The sequence below is a fragment of the Bombus terrestris genome, chromosome 13 (genome assembly GCF_910591885.1).
Source record: "Bombus terrestris chromosome 13, iyBomTerr1.2, whole genome shotgun sequence".
In the NCBI taxonomy this organism is placed as follows: Eukaryota; Metazoa; Arthropoda; class Insecta; order Hymenoptera; family Apidae; genus Bombus; species Bombus terrestris.
In genome coordinates this window covers 10,580,599-10,601,020 of record NC_063281.1, presented here as the reverse complement: position 1 = coordinate 10,601,020, position 20,422 = coordinate 10,580,599, and the positions used below count along the sequence as shown (strand labels likewise).

The window sequence follows — 20,422 nt, the reverse complement described above, 5'->3', positions numbered from 1 at the left end:
AAGAAATTGTACAACAGCTTCTTCGTAATGTTCTAAGGATAGCTCTATCTCGAGGAAGTTCGGCCCTTCATTGACGGTGGTCGAGTGATGCACCGTGCACTTCCGAGATCATTGTCGATCTGGAAGGAAAATACGCGGAGGACGCAGAAAAAAGGAGGACGTTTTGGTGAAACGAAAGAATCCGAAAGATCAAGTGGAACGAGGGAAACGAACCGACGAAAGAACAAAAACTGGGAAACCTATCAGCCGCAAAATGTACGTTAGCGCTTAGAAAAGTCGAGCGACAGAGGTGCCCGAGTCCTTGTTGATCCCAAAAAATTTCAGCGTGGATGATCGTTCATGTTCTAACTAAACTCGGACTTATAGTCTTCTCTTCGAATAATAGGCGACCAAAGCGTTCTCCAAAGAATCTCTGAGCACTCGAACAGTAAGGGCGAATAGAATCGTGATTAGAAAGAAAACAATCGATAAAGGTAGTGTTACCCTGAGAAACAAACCCTGGTAGGAGTGTTTCGAGATTTAGGGTCGTTGGATGGAGCTGGAATTCATCATGGACGGCGGTGCAGATGCTTTGAACGGGACGATATGGTTTCCCAATACACCGTCGCCTCCGTACGAACAGCTGTCCCCAGTTCGTCAGAACAGGTGCGACCCCATCGCCACTCAGCATGTAAGTTTCACAATGTTCCTTCCTTCGGACAATGGTATCATCTCGTTGGTACTCGAAGTTGAACGCGACGCTTCACGACGCTCGTTCTCATTAAGTTCGCGAGAGGGCAAAAACGTCCTCCGTATTTCCAGCACGCGCGTTAACCATATCAGCCAATTTTTCTTCTTCGTTTTCGTTCATCGCGCTCTCGTTGAACACGCGATAGAGCCGATTCTATTCGCGCAACTAGCAGTTTGTGAATCGCGTCTCGGTCACGTCGTCGTGGCTCTTCGAGCGAAACCCGTGAAGCTCCGCGCGATTCATCCCGTGAACTGACGATGATCAAACGTTTTATAGGCGTCAATGGGATATCACAGTCCACAAAATTCTTTATGGCAGGATAAATACAACTCACCGAAGGATTCCCCGGAGGACAGTGTCCAAATACGTTCGAGCAGCGAGTCACCCCAACATCTCAGCCCGTCTTCCGACAATTCCCCCAATTGCCAGCAGAGCAGCCTGAAACGTCGAGCCGGGGAGCCGTTGCCACAAATTACGGAACTCGAGAAGAAACATGCTAGGAGAGATGGTTAGTACATGTATATCAAGTATTCAGTAATAGTAGATTGTATAGGAACTATGAAACTTATCGATTAGCATTTAAGAACGCACAATAGGTTAAAGTTCACCGAGCGATCTACTGAGACTGATTAGAAAATTGTTCAGCAAGTGGCGAGATAAATAAATTTCCCTGTGTACTTGTGTCTCGAAGATGAATATACGTAGAAAAAAAATTCGTTCCATAGATTTTCCAAGTTGTTCCTCTATTTTTTGGTGTTCGTTCGAGTCTTTGAATGCACCAGCGTCATTGCTATCATACAGTTCTCAATATAGACATATCATTCGAAAGGTCGTGTCGAGGACCTCGGATACACAGTCGTAGGCACTGGCGATTCTAAGTTCTTATCCCGCTCAATTCAGTCACGTATCTACGGTGTTAGATGCTTTAAATTATCCGCCACCAAGTACAATTATAAAGTCTATGTACTTAAAGAGAACACCAACGATCCGTGGTTTAGAAGGATTCCAGTTACTATGCAAAAATTGTCGTATAACGTTGCGCTTCACCAAACAAGATTCTGTCATTAGAAGCTGCCGAATTACCAACATCGCTTCGTAACGGCCCTAGTTAAGTTCCGAAACCGAACGTACTACGTCTTCGTTCAATTTGTGTCCACGAAGGATCCTCGTTTTCTTGTAGCGAAACGTCCAAGTTCGTGGTTATATATCGGAGCAGATACTGCTCCGGAGAACGTCTCGAAACTGATTCACTAAAAGTGTCGTTCCGCGTTTATTCGACGCCTTTTCGACCACGTGGTCACAGAAACTGTGATAACTCCAGAGTACACAGTGTATCGCAGATTAAGTCCGAGGAAAGAAAGAGGAGAAGCTGATACTAGTTCTCCATCCGAGAGAAACTACGCGAAGGTACATGCGCATCGTTTTTATTTCGGTGGTGTTGCTACAAGTGTGCTAGCTACGGTTTATCCCCTCGTAGAAAGATAGAATGAAGTGGTGTGAAGTCGACAGCGCCAGGTTGCCATTATTGCATAGTCGACGATATCCTGCCATAAGTTCCAAGAGTCGGCGACGAAACGCAGTCATGGCCCTCCAGGAGACCAAGTCTAGGATTGGCGCCATGCATCATCAGTTTTACATCAATTACGCTAATGCACAAGGTTGTACGCTATACATAGGTGTGATAAAATTAGGGAAAATATGATGTTGCATTTAGAGAGGAACATTGGTCTTGCAACGATAAAATACAGGCTTGTTTTCGTCTGTTTTGCCTGAATATCGTATATTCGTTTATTTCATATTTGTAATTCGTATTTCCAGGATCTGTTGGGAACAATGGTTCTGGACAAGGATGGTCGACCCAAGTGGAAGAGCTGGCAGAACATCTTGCCGCCGATTTCGACGGATCTCTGTCGGCACTTGCGGCATCCGACCTCGCGACAGCCGTCGCCTCCTACAACATGAGGTAAATAGAATTTTCTTCGTCGGTTTTATCGCAAGAGGTCAGAGTGATAAGAGCGAACTTCGATGAAACGGAGGTGAGTAACAAAGAAGGAGTGGGATAAAGCGTCGTCGTCTCTTTCAAATTAGTTCTACAGTAGCAAACGGTTCGACGATTTTTCTGTATAGTTATCCACCATGTAGAACTCTATCTTTTTAGTTGAAAAAAGCAGAAGTTACTTGGATCTTTATTAAAGTTCGACCGATGGTCGATCACGAAGAATTTGTTGCTATATGAGCGAGGAGGTTCAAAGCCGATAAAGTAGGTTTCCGTGGAGAACCTGTGTGCAGTGCACGTTACAGGAATGGATCGAATCTCGATTAAAACGTAGTCGGTAGTGGGAACTAGAACGTGGAGTCAGAAATCCGGTTAAAACCAGACACAGTTGTCGGTGTTTCGAGGCTTGAACAGCCGTACGCTGGGAAATCACACCGGCCGCAGACGTTTAGACGCTTTGCGAGTGTCGGCGCGTACAGACACGTGCGTTTCCGTCCCGAAACCAATTGTAGCAACCTGTCAAAACTTTCGTGTCACGTCAAGTGAAATCGATTGAAGAATTTTCTTCGTACAACAACTTTCTCCATTTGCACTCGGACGAACCTATTCGCCGTTTTTAATTCGCTACTTATTTCACTGAACGCAATTAGAAACACGTTTTGCAACGAGTCCTAGATAATTTTCTTCGTACATTTTTCGACCAGGTCGTTAATAAATTATAGATGACTAGTCACATGTTAGTTCATCCAGGTTCAACAAGTTTCAAATGACAGTAGGATACTCGAGGAACCGAACATCCGTACAATCTGCGTGAAAGATAGAATGTAATAACGGGAAGTAGTGGACGAACGAATGATTCAACCATTTGGAACTTTCCGATGTTAGATAATACACATTAAGCGCACAACGTTTGTGCGAGAAACAGCCCGGACGATTGTTAAGAATCAGCTGACGGACCTGCTTTACACGTGGTACATGCCTCGTTGTCGTCATAAAACATCTAGACGATATTTCAGAAAATCATGAATGAAAACTTGTAGAAAACGGTTATCTTCTGCTGTAAGTCTAAATAGGACTGATCCGTGGAATCGATCACGAGCGCAGAGCCAGCATTTTTTAATTGTTTTTCTATCTAGGATATAGTGTAAAAGTATAAGTGACCGTGAACATGGTTTACGGTTTATATAAGATCTATGCCAAAAAGAAAAGTAACTCTTTAACATAGTTAAGAAATGTTTAAGAGAAAATAAATTGAGTGTAGATAAAGGAACTAAATGGTGTTTGTGGAATCGTTGAATATATAGAAAGGAAAGAAATTGAGCTCGAGTTCCGGGAACTGGAAACATGCATCAATATTTGAAAAGTAGGTGAGTGATTAAAGTAAGATTATTAAATAAAACATTTTTTATTCATTTATTACTCGTGGTTCTGTTTGCTCTGCGGCTTAAGGACGACTTCTTTGTTGTTTCTTACAATCAGTTAAGTCTCATTATTCTACCGCCTTTTTATTCGTCAACAAAAACGATAAGAACCTTGTTGTGGCCTTGTTTATAGCATCTATAATATATTAGTAAATTAAAGTGTATTAAATGAATTAAAGTATTATGTGAGATCAGTAATGTCAAATTTGTTTTATTAATTACACTAAATTTGTTCGACTAATTTGTATTTTCGGTGCTACTTTATCGCGATACTACACTGTGGTTGATATTAATGTCGCTTTATTCGCGAACCGGTACGTTCCGGTTTTGGTTGACCTTACTGACTCTTATCATATAGTGATTCTTATCACGGCGGTTCTCAAACTATTATTTCGCCAATTTGTCCGCCTTAATAATTAAGGTACATCGCAGAGACGCATCTTTACATTTTACAATTACAACCATTTTGTTTATGTGGTGTAACGCTCGACAACTGTTGACCCATTGCTGATTTTACGATTGCTCGATTAGACGACAACACGAACGCGAGAAAATCCTATATATGAGAATATCTAAAATCCTTTTTTCCTTTACTCTCATAAAATGTCGTTTATATAAGCCGCGGTAACTCTTTCCAGTTTGCGCTGGATCTTGTCTGACGATGAACCTTTTATCTGTAAGTAAATTGCCAAGAGGTACCCGGATATCTTCGTATATACAGATGCGAGTGTTTCTGTTTTCACGATCATAACTTACAAAAGGTTGAAGTTAATCGGCGAAGTTTAATAGTCGATGACGACTCGACGAAAGATCAGGCAATACAAATCGCCTGTCTTTATAAAAAAAAATGGATCATTATTTTATAACTGATTTGATATTAGCGAATAAAAACACATACTCATGACCGTTTCTTAGCTGCTTGCGTCACGAATTCGTAATCAATAAGCGTCGATAGCGAAAACCGGAATCTGTTGGTTATTATCGGACACATCCTCCAATCGTAAATTTAAATCGATTTTAACGGCATTCTGTAGTAGCGAACGTCGCAAAAACCAAGCGTGACTAGCAGAGGTCCAGTCAATTAAGGAAAACAAACTTGCGTGAAACATAGAAAATTTTCGAAGAAATTAGATTCCACTTGCATTTATCCACCTCGGAGACTACCGCACTTTATGCTCAGTAATAGGCGATTATGTAATTCGCAATACCGTTACAGATCAACCAATGTTAATTTTATGTTAATTTTAATCGTTATCAACGAGAAACCGTCGAATGGAGATTCAAATCGTAGTCAGTGAATACGCGTGAAAAAGAAAGAAGGAACAGGCGTATAATCGTTTGAAATTTGTTTGCAGCGAAGCCCTGCTCGCGTTACCATCGTTGACGGTGTTCAAGCAAGAAGCACCATCACCGGAAAATCAGCAAAATTCCAAGTAAGTTGCCTTAGCACGGTGCAAAATCCGCTGAGCGTTTTTGTTCGTGCGTTACACAGGAGGCATTATCACCTCGTCTGAGCACATTCACGTTCATTTCGTAACCGCATCCTTCGTCTATCGCGGCGAATATTTCTTCCCTTTTCCAGTTACCTTTTCCTCCGCCTATTGACGCGTGATCCGACGATCGTCTCGCGATAAGTCGGTCGTTGGAAACGTCAGTGGCGTTCGATCAGTACGTTGATTAGAAACGGTGGAAACGGTACAAGGGCGGCGACCTGAAAGGAAGAAAACAAAACCAACAGCGGAATTTGCCGCGAGACTCCCCCGCAGAGTCTCGAGACTGATAGGAGGCCTATCGTCACGTTTCTTCGCACAACTATCGGACAAATGGCACGCAGGTCAGACCTTTACTCTTACGAGATTTCTCGAGCGTTTTCTCGACGCGTTACCCCGTCGGTGTCCCGTGCCAGTTCGTCCGACACTATCGTGCGAGAAACGTGATTCCTTTAAGTGCCTGCGTCCGTACGATCTCACGGAATCAATTTCGCGTTTATCTTCACGGCAAAACGATACATATACGCGCGCAATGTGATCCCTCGAATGTTTTTCAGCAAGATTAAACTTGCAAGTTAGCGCGATTCGTGGAACTTATCGGACACTTTTCTAGATTTTGTTCTAGATTCCTTACTCGTTACAAACAACGGACCAAAGAACGTTGATTTTTTTTTGGATGTATTTTTGGATGTTCCGACGATTCAAGCAGTATTTATTTTTAACCGGGACTTGGTCCACCGCTGGAGATTCTGACTCGTGCATCGTACTAAATATCATCGACGCGCGCTGCGATGTATCATAGGAGTTGTTTAAACGAGCAAACTTTTTAGAAGAGAGACAACGACGCTTGGACGAACGTAGATACACATTCGTTAGAAGGGTTAAGAAAGAAAGAAATGGAAACTATAAGAGCGTATTATTGCGAAAGCTGCGCGAGTAATGGATGAATTGTCTGCGTAGAAATTGCCCCTAATTAGGAACTCGGCGTTACGCACAACCCACACCGAGACTAATAGCAGTAAAGTATTTCGACGAACTAGTGAAAACTGTTCGTGACGACCGCGAATTGAGTGTAATTTCATTTCGTATGATACAATCGGTTTCCTCCTGAAACTAGTTTCAACAGCAATGAAAACACCGTCGGATTTAACGCTCTCGCCGTCGGTGTTCTTTAATTTATAGTGAGTGCAGTCTGTATGAAATTAATCGCGAATCGCGTTAATCTCGGAGAAGCACGACAATTGCTATTAGAAGTACATATACGCACAACCTTACAGGCCTCCGTGTGAACGTAACGAACGTTATAGGAATGCACATAGGATTGATGTTCTTTTCTCGTTCAATGTTTGCTTCAGTTTAAACCACGTGTCACAGAGAACAATTAATTCGGCACCAGCGAACAACTCGAACGGCTCTGTCGAGGCTGACAGTAACAATAATGGGCAGACAGCAGCTAGTCTTCATCAGTTGCTTTACTCCTCGAACGAGGAGTATCCTCCAACATCGTCCTCGGGAAACCACGTTTCATCCTCTCAACAAGGAAACGAACTCAACGAGGACTGCCGGTACGTGGTTGGTTTTTACTGCGACTTTCGAACAATATAATGTACAGTGTAGCCAAACATTCAAAGTTAAAATCCTTGCAAAATAAAACATACGAAATGTAGTATGGTTTTCGTGCTAGCGCGGATACGAAAGTCACGCGATTATATAGTAAGAGTTAAGAATTTTATTGACTAACAGGAGAGTAACGTTTCTTGTAGTTTCCAATACGTGCTTGCGGCTGCCACGAGCATTGCGACGAAAGTCAACGAAGAGACGCTCACCTACCTGAATCAGGGTCAATCGTACGAGATCAAATTGAAGAAATTGGGCGATCTGTCGGCGTATCGCGGGAAGATTTTGAAGGTACTTGGTCACTCATTACGTGTTCCCTAGAATAGATCAGGAGATCGTCTATGTTTGGGTAGCAACATCTTAAAAAACGTATTTGTTTCTCAAAACGAAATCAAACGAGCTCATACTGGTTGCAGTATGATGGTTGCGATTATTTCTTGTCTGTCGTTGACAACAGGAATCATGTAATATGAAGACAAAATTTAGCAGTTATTATCATTATTATCATCATCGTATCACCGATATATCATTGACGAATTATTAATACATCTTCCTTGTTCTTCACGCGTAACAACCCAAATGAGCTCATAAAGGTCCTGGACGTTCGAAAGATGTGAGTCACCCAAACGGTGCTACAACGTCTCTGAAGGGACATCCAACGTTTTTGTTTCAGTCGACAATACGCATTTGCTTCCACGAGAGGAGACTTCAGTACACTGAACGGGAACAGATGCTCGCATGGCAACGCGCAAGGCCCGGTGAAAGATTGCTCGAGGTCGATGTTCCTCTTAGTTATGGGATGGTAGACGTTTGTCAACCGTCCCCGTCCAATAATAGCGTGGAATTTATGTGGGACCCCACCAAGGAAGTCGGCGTTTATATAAAGGTGCAGGAAAGGGATTTGCAAATAAAAAAAGAAGATCACCCGCAATTACAGATAATTATCTATTCTCCTTTGTTTCAAAACGTTGCTCTTTCGATCAAATGACGACCCTTTTGCGGTTCGCCAAATTTTTAAGGGTGCGTGAAATCAACCCTGAAACTAAAATGGTATTCGATTGTTGCACCTTAGGTGAACTGCATTAGCACTGAATTCACGCCCAAGAAACATGGTGGGGAAAAAGGCGTGCCATTTCGGATTCAAGTGGAAACGCGACTACCGGGAGGCCCTCGTTTGCACGCTGCATCTTGCCAGGTAAAGGTCTTCAAGTTGAAAGGTGCTGATCGCAAACATAAGCAAGATCGGGACAAGATACTGCGACGGCCGGCACACGAGCAGGACAAGTACCAGCCAAGCTACGACTGCACGGTTCTGTCCGACGTAAGTCGTCATTTCATGCTTCTTTCTGCCAAAGAATAAACCAGGTTGGATGGTGTTTGATTACAGATTCCCCTAGACTCGTTATCGCCATCCAATTTGGTCACACAAAATGGAGGCAGCCCCTATGCGTCAACAGAGGCAGTGTAAGTGCAAACATTAATCTTGTTTTCATTTCATTCCTCCTGTGATATGCGACGTAATCACGATGGCTTTCTATACAACTTGTTTCGTAGATACGCTTGAACAAGTGTGAACCGCCATGTTTGATTTTCTTTTTATTTTGTTTGACCTGTAGCGTCTGTCACTACTGTATGTCAGGATCGATGTTTGTTGATAGACATTTTTTCTCCTTGATCTTTACATAAGAGACTACCAATTTATACCGATACAACAAATCATATCATCGTCTTTTTTCCCTTTCGAACATGTAACATGCACCTGTTGCTGCTTAGCTTTTTCCGGGTTACACGTTTATTTAATATCGTTGTAAAATATGATTACACAACGTGTCGGTGAATGTATGTTGCCATGTAAATTAACCGGCTCGTTCTGGATATTACGAGTTTCTGTTATTTCGCCTAATTAAACAACAATTTGCATCGACCGACCTACTCTGTCGAAACTAAACAAAGCGTGACACGATCTTATTAGTACTGTCGTTCTTTCCTAAAAATGAAGTAAAAAATCGCAAGTATTTTTTATGCGAACGACGTTCGATAATTAACTTTGCAATGCATCAAAGTCCACGCGCTCTCAATGTCACTACTTTTTATGATAACGATGATTAAACGTAAATACGAGTATCGAGGAATTCCGTCGTACGATTGCCATTTTTCCTTGATCGTCGCTCTATTAATAGCTATCGTGATAAGCGAAAGGCAAAGAATATCGTGTCGTTCATGTTATTGAGCGGAAGCGAAAGGGTCAGGTGTTTCATGGCTGTTCTTGACATTCGAGTCGGGAAAGCCAGAAACGACAGAAAAATCCATAAAGGTCGCGTACGTAAGAGACGATCGAGGAAGAAAATCGCGAGTAGAACGATCCTCTCGAGAGAAAGAGCGATGCACAGCCACGTTGCATGATGCAGCTGGTTTGCTTGCAATGCAGAAATGCGGCGCTGCGTTGCCATTTCTCTTGGAACGAGCGTGGGATCGAAGGTAGGGGGATTGATGATGAATCGGAGGTGGAGGAGGTAGAAGTAGTTCGCAAAGTGGTGGCTGAAAGCGTGGCGATGGTAATGGCAATGGACGATAGGAGGCTTGGGATAAGGTGGTGGAAGAGGAGGTGCCAGCACAGGAGTCGCGAAACTGGCTCGAACTGGCACAAGCCGGCATCTGGTAGAGCCGACAACGATGCTCCGAGTAATAGAGAGAGACAACCTCGACGACAAATAAATTCAGAACGCTACACGATACACGCATCGCCGCGCAGCCGCTTCGGTTCTCCGTTTATCCATCAGCCTCTTTCGTCGGAATCGTTTGGTCTTTTCGCGATATACCGCTCGTGAGCCGCTCGTTCCTCTGCTTATTCCGTCGTTCTCTCCCACCTTCTTTTTACTTTTTTTTTTGCGTACATCGCGATACTACGCCGGGAACGGGACACGTTGTTGGTGGAAGAGAAGATAATCGACAAAAACGGAACCCAGTGAGAATCGCAGACATGATCTACCGCTGAGAACGCTTGTTTATAAATAAAACGGTGATCGGTGACTATCTTTTCGTGTGATTTGCTACGTTCCACTGTGACGTACTATAGCTGGCTGATCCTACTGCGAGGCGATCGCTGGTCGCGATTATCCCCGCGAGTAATCGATACACACTCGTTATCGCTCGTTTCTGCGGACCATTTTTACTCGCTGGTTGGCAGAAGCGGACGTGATCGGAGGTTTTCTCTTTAAGCACGAAAGGGGAACGAAACTCGGCAACGGAAGCGTGATACACGTTCAACGTCCAGAGAGTATTCAATCTCGCGTGGACTGGTCAGTGTCGTAGCGGTAATCCTCGGCCAGAGGTCGAGTGCACCATGCACGGGAATAAGTGCTACGATTTCTACCTTGTGAAATAATTTAACAACCGGTGAGATCTTGGTTTTCCGTTCGTTCCGGCGCACGGGTCTACGTCCTTCGACGAATAAAGCACCGGCAAGATACCACACGGATTACTGCATCGACCGTGAATTTAAAAATAAATTGTACACGAATCCCGGAACAGAGAGCTGTCCACGCTTCCTGGCGGAGATCGTGAGCATCGATCGCGAACTGAATCACGTCGATCGAGAACTGATATCGACGCGTAGTAAAACGAACGTCGAAGAGGGAAACTAAAGGGAATAAGGAGGACAGACGCGATCGGAAGCGGACGTGTGATGTCCGAGGGATTGCGACGACGATAATTTCTGCTTAAAGAGGAAGTCCGTGGCTCGCATGCGTCACACATTGTGATTCGGCAATTTTCCTACGTAACCATAGCGCAACAACGAGCAAAGAACACTCCAGATTGGCGAAATATTATTGATCGAGCATCGAATCGAGAGTGAAGCCGCTACACGCCGTTGGAATGCCCTCGTCCGGTGTAGAATTTCGTTTTCCAGCTAATCGTCCGGAATCGTCTCGCGCGTCGAGTATCCTCGATCTCGAATCGTTACGCGTCGACGATCAGAGCGTGGTTGTGCGTGAGATCCTGGCCAGTCAGGTGCTCCTGTCACGCCAGGATCACTTCCTTAGATGACGAGCAGCCTGGCCGCCGAAAAGCTGATGCCAGGGCGGTTCGATTCAGCCTTGAACTGACATACACCTACGTTTCCACGTGAAACTTCCTTTTGAATCCGCGTTAACGCGGAATCTTGTATCTTCGATACAGCTCGTCTCATCGCGGGCACGAAGACCAAAGATATCGATAACAGCAAATCGGATGTTCACTCACGATAAACGTTAGAAGGCCGTTTTAAAAAATCAACGAACGAGCAACTTGGTTAAATCTCGTTCGATCACGTAACGCAATCGAGGAAAAATAAGAAGCAGAATTTTCGCTTACCCTGGCGATTAGAAGTCATTTGTCGTATAGAGAGGATATAGCTTGGCAATTTGATTTCTAGAACAGTGGACAAGCAACAGGAAGGATCGAATAGGAATAGGAACAATCGCTTAAAGATGCGGCCGAACGATTTGCCGGTTGATTGGTGAACGAGAGAAGTCTTCGAGAAGTTGCCTGTCACGTAGTCGACCACGCATTTCGATCAGAACGAACGCAGGTGGCTGTCGATTTAGTTGGTAGTTTCTGGAATTATTCGCGACTTGCCTAGCTCGGGAAAGAAAAAGAGGAGGTATAGTAGGGGTCGCTGGAACCTTCGAGAGATGAAACAGAGAAAGAAGGAGAGACAATAGGAGTACACGGTTGTCATCGAGAGAGAGGATCGAATTATTTTTTTGAAATTTTGCGTGACCGCGAGCAACATCGAAACTAGAGATATCCGGTTCGCAGTAGAGTCGCGTACCAATAGCGATCAGATTCCTACCGATCGTATCCGACCTCAGCCTTCTCCAATCGAGACTTTCGAACGATCAATCGGATCTCAGTTGCGAATAAGGCTTAAAGCTGCCTACGTTTCAAACAAATCTTATCGATAACCGAGGGACTGACGTAACTGTAAACCGTTCTCGAGAAATCGAGGCAACAGACGACGACGACGACGATAATAAAAATGTATTTGCCAAAGGACGAACGCTGTTCGAGGCTGAACCAGCAGGAAGCGATCGATTAACATTGAAATTTATACGAATGGGCGAAGAAAGAATCGGAAATTGGTCGAGCGTTCGCGTATTCAGATTGCATATATTCATGAAAGAGCGAATGAAAAGTCGAAAGAAATCTCTCAAGGGAATCGCGAATCTTTTCACGAGAATATATGCTTGAAGGAAATTCTTTTTGGGAACGTTGATAGAATCGAAAAAGCAAGTAGTCGAAATGACAAAGAGCTGTCCCAGTTGGAAGTTGAAGAGTTGTTGGGCAATCAGATCGACGGAGAAATTTCGCGGAAATGCCTCGGCTTACCTCCTGGAGCATGAAGTAACGGTCAGCGGTGGTCCTCTGCAAGTGGAAGTTGTGGCTAAGTTTATTCATTCTATTTCGGAATCCAGAACGAGAAGAGGTAATCTCATGCGCGGCGGATTAGTCAGCCTGACGATAAGAAAAGGCAGGAACAACAAAAGAATCGACGGGAAGGGGATTTCCAGGCTGATTTTTCGCTTGAAAAGACGCGCCATGTAAGGACGTCGTTACACGACTACAAGAATATTAGCGTTGAGAAAAACGGACGAAGAAATTTCGTTGGTTCGCGTGGTTCTGGCCATTATTCTCGCGTGCTTATGTAACTCGTCAATAAATTAGATGATCTTAAGGTCGGGAATTAAGTTACATTATTTATACTTTAGCGCGTTTAGAAGAAAACGCTCATTAAGAATAATAGATGTACTTCTTCGAACACTGGCACAGCCGAATGACTTAATATTCATACTGTAGCGATAGGTTGCAGTGTCAATTATTACCGTGTTTGCTTTCATTGTGCTTAATGTCGTTAATTCACGTTCTACGCGGACAGCAATCTTCCATAGCGTCTACTTTGACACCAGTTGCCTTGATCAATGCAAAAATACTCGAGTATTTAAACCGAGGATATCTGTTCGGATTTTACGCTCGATTAAAATAAACGTAGGAATCGAAGAAATAATATTTCATCGAATTAAAAGAGATAACTGTTATTTTTGCAGATCACCTCAAACCCGCTCTATAAGTGGCAATACATCTCCGGTGGTAGCGCCTTTGGCACTTTCGGTTTCCAATCCGGGTATCGTACCTCTAGTTCCTGCCTCTGATGCTGTAAAGGAAAATGTGGGAACAGCACCGGCTCTACCATCGCCTGCGGCAATTTTGCCAGACCAGTCCTGTATCGAAGCTGAAGTTAGTTTACGCAAAATCAGCTGGAAACAATATCAATGGAAATCTTAAGCTTTTGCACTGGGAATCAGTTACGTCAGTTACGTGGATACGATTTTTTTTATATCGTGTATGAGACGATAGACGAACTTTGTATTCGCGTGATCAATTCATGTAAATGCTATAGATAAACACGGACATAAGAAATGAAACATCAAACGTGTAAATGATACGACAATGACATGGTCTTACATACTCGGTGGTTATCTTGATTTTTTCAATAAAAGTTCGTGAAAGATTTTTTTCAAGAAGAAAGTTTATCGTTAGAGTATGCTGCGTGATTCGAAAATTACAGTTTCCTTCTCGGTAAACATAAATAAAATAATTGTAAACCTTTTTGGATTTTTGTTACTCAGTTGATAGATAGAAATGTTAAAATGCATTCCGAGTGCAAACGATTAGGGTCTCGGTCCATTGAGAACGTAAATTAGTAAATTTTGTCTCGCGTTACTTAGAGGAGTCCGCTTAGAAGAACAAAAACAACATTCAGTTTAAATATTACGGTAAACTGGAACTCGTAAAAATACAATTTGTCTGATTATATAGGCACCGTCGTGTTTGGCTCAATTGTCACCAGACGCAAACGCGGCACAGACAACCACGTGGCTCCGTGCTAGTCGTTTCAATGCATTCGAGTCCACGTTCGCGAGCTTCTCTGCTTCGGATATCTTGCGACTCTCTAGAGACGACTTAATCCAAATTTGTGGCCTGGCTGATGGGATTCGATTGTTCAATGCACTGCACTCGAAAGCGCCAACCCCAAAACTTACCCTCTATTTCTCGTTGGAAGACAACGGTTCGCTTTGGAGAGTTGCTTACTTGGACAGTCTGACCAGCAGTGCCTTGATAAACAAGCTACTGAACACCTTAAGTTTGCCCCACGATCGACTACATTCTGTACTCTTTCTTGGCCCCCAAGGTATCCATGTAATAGTTACCGATGAATTGGTAGCAAACATGAAGGACGAAAGCATGTACTTCGTTGAAACTATCAAAGGTAAGGATGGGAAGAAGGGAAGGATGACTTCGAAATTGAAAGAGACAACTCCGATATTTAAATTGTATTTATTAGGGTAGAAAGAAAGGAATAAGTTTCATATTCGAATGTAGGAAAGATTATTAGGAAATAATTTACAATGCCCCCTTCAATTTCTAGTCTAATCTAGTCGATAAAAAAAATAATTTAACATTGTGTTAATAGATAATTTTTGTGTTGCAGATAACACGAGCGAACGCTACAAGCTGCTTCTAAAGCCTTCATCGCGTTCCTAAAGGATACAACCAATAATAAATTAATTACAAAATTACTCAGTAGATCTCTCGTATGTTCTAAATTTGCCAAATGTGTCTGTGATTCGATAAGAAATTTACTACTTAGTAGGGCTTAAAAACAGCGTACTTCTTTCGGTTTAAATTATGACGATGGATTTTATGAAGGAATATTTTTCGCTTATTTATTGGTAAATATAGAAGGTGATGAATTGATTAATCGTTAATTAATTTTTATCTTTGGCGGCTATTTTGTGCAAGTAGATAGAAAAGAACAAATAGGAACTTGCTAACAGATAGACGAGGAGATATAACCAAACTCTACATGCAATACTCACTAGAAGATTCCGCTGTAACTATATTTCAGAAGCAGTTGTTGCTTCTAGCGATAAACAAGTTTTCAGCATTACAAAATATACATATATGTGTCAAATTATATATTTTATATGTATTACTTTACAGGAAAATTTTAATTATTATAAAAGTAATATACAGGTGTCTCAGATAATTCTTTTCTCTTTTTAGAATTTAAGTAAATTACTTAGTTTGAAAATTTATTTAGGAAAGACGCAAGTGGCGGTGGTTACTGCAATTACTCAATTCTTGTGCCACGACATGCAAATTTAGTATGCGAATATTGTTATTGTTATGACTATTCATCAGCGTCGAATGAATTGTTATTTCGAATTTACACATTTTACCTAAAACGTTAATGAACAATGTCGCCGATGAATATGATCTCTATGTACACAAAGCGTAATATTTTTTTATTGTCATTAATTATTACGATATCGAATAGCCACGATGCCTAAGAGGACGTAGAACGCATCACTCCTAACGGAACTACTTTGCCAAGGCAAAGGAACAAGAATAGAGAACCAAACCAAAGTTTCTATTCTTCGATATTAAAAGAATGTCTTTAGAAAAGATATAAGTGCCTTATTTTTTCTTTTTTGTTCGTAGCAAAGTGTTAGGATTTATTTAATTAGAGTTTGACTATTAAGAGTAATAATGATTGCTTTGCCACGGAAAATCATGTTCACACTATATCGCAGTACAAATTAGAGGAAGATCAATTTTTCCCTAAACATCTTCGTAAATCATGGACAACATACCAAGTATTATAATTTACTACCAAATGTTAAATCGTAAGTTAGGAATCTTGCAAAGAATCAATTCCAGAATTAATGATAGATACGAATTCCTGAATGGATGTCAATATTTACGATATGGCTATTAACATCGTTTTTCTATATTTTATGTACAATCGAATGTACCTTCAATATGTGAATTGAACCAGTAATGCATCTCAGTGCTCAATACAAAACGCGTGTCGTTTACATCACTCTAATGAGTCGCGTAACAATTGTTAGAATCGTGTTAGCAAATGGGGCAAAACTATCTTTGTATATTTCAATTTAGATAATGTGCGAAATGAAATTACAAGGATAGGAACTTGAACTTCCACTGTAATAAATGGAAGTGTATTATTCGGATGCATGCTATATACATATTTCGATAGAAATTTCGGCGAATATGATGTATGTCACAAAACGGCACAATAAATATCCTTTGTTGCCAAAATATATTGTCCCCTAATAAATGGGTTTCAGTTTTTATTCATAAATATATTCTTTTATTTAACAAAATAGAGTATGTCGTGAAATGTACATTGTCTTTCATTGTACATAAAATGCGATAAATGGTTCCGCAGAACAATGTATACGTTGCACATTCATATTTCTTTCGCCGCATTCCATAATGCAACGCCCCCATTAACCTCGTTCGCGTTACTTTTTTTTCTTCATCTGTTTATTCTTCTTTTTCTCCTCCCGCTTCGACTCCCTCTCCGACAAGCACTTGAACAATTTGTAGACAAAGAACACTAAAATCATAAAAGTACAGATAAAACGATAACATTATCAAATATAAAATAGAACGAGTCCTATTTAAAACATGTCAATCTCGTTTATACGATTCTCTATAAATACTAAACGGTTTATAAAAACGACATACCAAGAATGAAAGTTATAAATAGCACAGCGAAAATAAAAATAGCGTACGGCTGAGAATAAAACAATGTATAATACAGTGAATATAAGCTCGAACTACTTTGCAATTTGTTTCTAAACATTTCGACTACTTCATCCATAAATTGTTGCTTTCCTTCACTGTCCAAATCTTGATATCGCTGAAATATGCTGGACAACTTTTCCTTGGCATGGTCCGGGAGGAGATTTGAAAATTTGTCCTGTATATTGTCGGTCAATATACCCTTCTCTCGCAAAGAATCCAAAACTTTATCCATATTCCGTACACCGTTAAAGCAAAAGTCACAGAATTTTTTTCTAACTACGAGAACCTAGCCGATAAACCGCTAATTCTGTTAACAGGTGAGGACACGATTGATCAAATAATTGTTCGCGGGCAGTGGTTAAGTGGTCGATTAGATAACAGGTAGCACATCGAACTGAGCCGTAGCCGTACACGATGCAGAAATGACGACTTAGCGGCTTTTGTTATGCAATGCAGCTGATAAAACAAAAATATTTACCGAATCAACGCCAGTCTGTTGAAAGTAGTCAGAAGAAAAGGAAAACAATAACCAATATATAACACCCTACCATCGATAATTGAAAAAAAATTGTCTAACTTTCACATCCAATAAAACTAAGTTTCAGAAGGTCAAATCAAGAAAATATTTACCAAAAATGAGAGCAACTACACTCAATAAAGATAAAAGGACCATAGTTTGCATAGTGAGATCATTGCCAGGCACCGGTTGGCTGTCAAGTTGTGGAAAATCATCATTTTCTTGGATAGTTTTCAACAAATCCTCCCTGAGTTTCAACTTCTCCTCATCTGTCAAGCCGGTCATCGAATCGAGCATCCCCAGGAGTTGCTCCGCCGTTGGGAGTTTTTCTTCGAAGCCAGAACCCACTTCCGGAGAAAGTACGGCTGCGTTGGAACCTTCTTCCGGTGCAACACTCGCTGCATTGTCCGAATTTGCTAGTGCAACAGCCAAAAGGCCACTTGCGAGTATCATCCACATCCTAATTAGAAACATTATTTGGTTATATTGGTAGATATCTATGATCATTCCAAGATGTGTACGTTTTCCTCGCAGATTAGATAATGATATTTTTACACGACACCGAAGATTAATAGAAAAGATCGATAATCATCAGATCCTCGTCCATTCGGAAAATTTAGAATCGTTATTTAGAAATAAAGGCAACAAGTACCATTGTATTTGTTTTCCAATTCAATTAGCACGTCAGTTATATTGAAAAATTGTTAGTGAGTTATTAGTGATAATGTTCGAACTGTAATTCATTAGCGTACCTGGGAGGACTTTTCGTTTCAATGAAAAACTATAAGAATATGAGGACACCCTTGGCCACCACGATTACGTACTTGATGAAATGTTTTATATAAAAAAATGGAGGAGATCTTCGAAGAACCGGGCGCTCCTCAAAAAGATGATCGTTTTACTGAAAAGATCGCTCGTGTTTGGCGGGAACATGAACGATGATCAAATATATGACCAACGATTGGTTAAATCCAAAGAGGATCTGTATGTTAGTTATCTTATTGGTAGTCATATGGACGTCAGGCCAACGTGGCCACTTCCAACGTGTTAGCCGTGAAGCCACGAAATGCTACTTAACCTCGCCTAAATGACCTTGCAATGTAGATTAAAACACGTTTAGGCTGACGTATTGCGTTCCTTATATTGAACTAACAATAATATCAGACATTGCATCGTTGGTGGGGATACAAAGTCATAATTATGCGATGATATATGCATTTCGCAAGATTTACTCGTGAAAATTATTTTTATCTTGGAAAATGAACTGCATTCGTGCATTAACCCTTTATGTGATTAACAAAATTGAACAAACAGTTTCCAAAAAGTCCATCTTTCCTTTCTATTAATTGATTAAGGGAGTTATTCTAAGACAAGGAATTAAAAGCTAAATAATAACTTTCTATTTCAAGCAAATGAAAAAGATTAAATTTCGTATAGAATATTTGATTTTAACACATTATACAAAGTATCGGTTACAACATATGTACGTATTCATATTTTGAAGCATGGAATACATAATTCAACGTCAACGAAATTCTTACAATAAAATCATGTAAGTATTTCATATTCGTTTTTTACTGATATCTCTTTTGGATCGTTTACTTCTCAATTATAGGAATCTTTTTAATGAAATGTTTGTATTTTATTAGCTTCAGAGATCTATGTTGAATTAGATAACTACAATCGTATACATGTTCTTATGATAGTAAAACCAAATATATCATAAAATCATGTACCGATATACAACCCCGTGACTGTCACGAGCTAAGCAACATGCGTATATCACACGAGGTCGATGCCATATCGGATTGTTCACTTAAGGGGTTAAGACAATTGCAAGTTTGAAGTATCTGAATCAATGAAATTGTATGTCTACTATGTCGTAACTTGTCGCGTCACACTAGGCTAGTTCATAAGTCTGAATCACGTGCGACAGCTGTAGGTGTTTGACCTATGTATGTACGGGATGCCGGCTTGTTGGCTTTAATGAATTCTCTTTATCGAAAAATTTGTAACTGTCTGTAACTTTACTATAATATATTTTATATAATAAGGCAGTAAAAACAACCATATGATTTGAAAAAGCCATAAGTTCTACAGCGTAGAACACCGCGCTTTTTTAGAAATGTATCTTACCGGCGAGACCAATTACTAAAATTGCAGGTGTTATGAAGACGATATCGCTGAATCCATGTTCGATTGGGTTGTCGAAACCATTGCTAAGGTCCACCATTTCGGGAAATCACAAATTTTCGATAAATTAAAGAACAGATATGTACTGAAACAGGTCTCCGTTTAACGCCACCTAGAAACAGTCTGACGTTATTTTAAGGTTAAGAAATTCATCAGCTAACGGTATATTTTTTATGATTTTTTCTTTAGAAAAGAATTTTTTATTCTTTGTCTTTATTCTATTATCAATTTATCATTTTATATTTATTAATATTACATTTACTGTTACTTATACATACGTTAATAACATATATCGATTTTTAAATCCAGCGTCGGAGAATCAATCTTTATTATTTCATTTATTATATCTATTACGGTAAAAATAATGTCTTTTTAATAGAGGTAGATAGTTGATTCGTAAATGGATCCCTATTAAAAATGCTTGATTTAAGTAAAAACTGTACAGATTGTAAGTAAGATGCACTTACGATTGTTTTATCATATATATATCATTTTATCACAAGCCTTTCCGCTTGTAAAATAAATAACCATCTTTTATAATAACGATTATAAAAGAATTCATTATTATTGTTCATACCTACGGTGCGTTCATTTGTATTATTAATTATGTTTATTATTATTGTACGTTTATACCAAATATTACTATAATATTTCTGTATAATTTTTACATAATTTTCTGAATTATTTTACTAATATACCGTCATCCGAAGAGACTAAAATATTTAAATTTGCTAATTAATTTATTTGCTAAATTACAGTCGAATCAATTATAATTTCAGTTACACTCCCTACATATTCTTG

The 20,422-nt window shown here is 40.4% G+C and overlaps 2 protein-coding genes and 1 long non-coding RNA gene across 9 annotated transcripts; 1 reads left to right on the top strand and 2 right to left on the bottom strand.

Moving 5' to 3' along the window:
* Window positions 1–43: 43 nt before the first annotated feature.
* LOC100650338 (transcription factor CP2-like protein 1) lies at window positions 44–16,462 on the top strand. 4 transcript variants are annotated; one of them, XM_012315611.3, is made up of 12 exons: window positions 44–670; window positions 1,049–1,238; window positions 2,549–2,693; window positions 5,503–5,580; window positions 6,993–7,202; window positions 7,401–7,545; window positions 7,904–8,140; window positions 8,327–8,575; window positions 8,642–8,718; window positions 13,341–13,530; window positions 14,113–14,563; window positions 14,786–16,462. In XM_012315611.3, exons 1-12 carry the CDS (start codon window positions 533–535, stop codon window positions 14,836–14,838), a joined length of 2,163 nt encoding a protein of 720 aa, XP_012171001.1. In that variant the 5' UTR covers window positions 44–532; the 3' UTR covers window positions 14,839–16,462. The 4 variants fall into 4 exon arrangements, with proteins under 4 accessions (XP_012171001.1, XP_012171000.1, XP_012170998.1 ...); XM_012315610.3 differs by having other exon boundaries at window positions 1,007–1,238; window positions 7,928–8,140; XM_012315608.3 differs by having other exon boundaries at window positions 1,007–1,238.
* Window positions 175–1,998, bottom strand: LOC110119819. The gene is made up of 2 exons (XR_002308313.2): window positions 1,715–1,998; window positions 175–1,638 (listed from the first exon to the last, which is right to left on the bottom strand). It is a non-coding gene; the product is annotated as an uncharacterized LOC110119819 (long non-coding RNA).
* Window positions 16,420–19,716, bottom strand: LOC100650700. 4 transcript variants are annotated; one of them, XM_020866259.2, is made up of 3 exons: window positions 19,565–19,716; window positions 17,542–17,888; window positions 16,420–16,720 (listed from the first exon to the last, which is right to left on the bottom strand). In XM_020866259.2, exons 2-3 carry the CDS (start codon window positions 17,885–17,887, stop codon window positions 16,626–16,628), a joined length of 441 nt encoding a protein of 146 aa, XP_020721918.2. In that variant the 5' UTR covers window position 17,888; window positions 19,565–19,716; the 3' UTR covers window positions 16,420–16,625. The 4 variants fall into 4 exon arrangements, with proteins under 4 accessions (XP_020721918.2, XP_048267305.1, XP_048267304.1 ...); XM_048411348.1 differs by lacking the exon at window positions 19,565–19,716 and adding an exon at window positions 18,253–18,821; XM_048411347.1 differs by lacking the exon at window positions 19,565–19,716 and adding an exon at window positions 18,181–18,819.
* Between the last annotated feature and the right edge of the window lie 706 nt (window positions 19,717–20,422).

What these genes read in the sequence shown, in the direction of transcription:
- LOC100650338 (XM_012315608.3), top strand. Translation starts at nt 533, where the DNA reads ATGGAGCTGGAATTCATCATGGACGGCGGTGCAGATGCTTTGAACGGG. An exon ending in GAAACATGCTAGGAGAGATG is followed by an intron (nt 1,239 to 2,548) that starts GTTAGTACATGT and finishes TCGTATTTCCAG; the next exon opens with GATCTGTTGGGAACAATGGT. An exon ending in CTTCGTTGAAACTATCAAAG is followed by an intron (nt 14,564 to 14,785) that starts GTAAGGATGGGA and finishes TTTGTGTTGCAG; the next exon opens with ATAACACGAGCGAACGCTAC.
- LOC100650700 (XM_020866259.2), bottom strand. Translation starts at nt 17,887, where the DNA reads ATGTGGATGATACTCGCAAGTGGCCTTTTGGCTGTTGCACTAGCAAAT. An exon ending in TGTAGTTGCTCTCATTTTTG is followed by an intron (nt 16,721 to 17,541) that starts GTAAATATTTTC and finishes TTATGATTTTAG; the next exon opens with TGTTCTTTGTCTACAAATTG.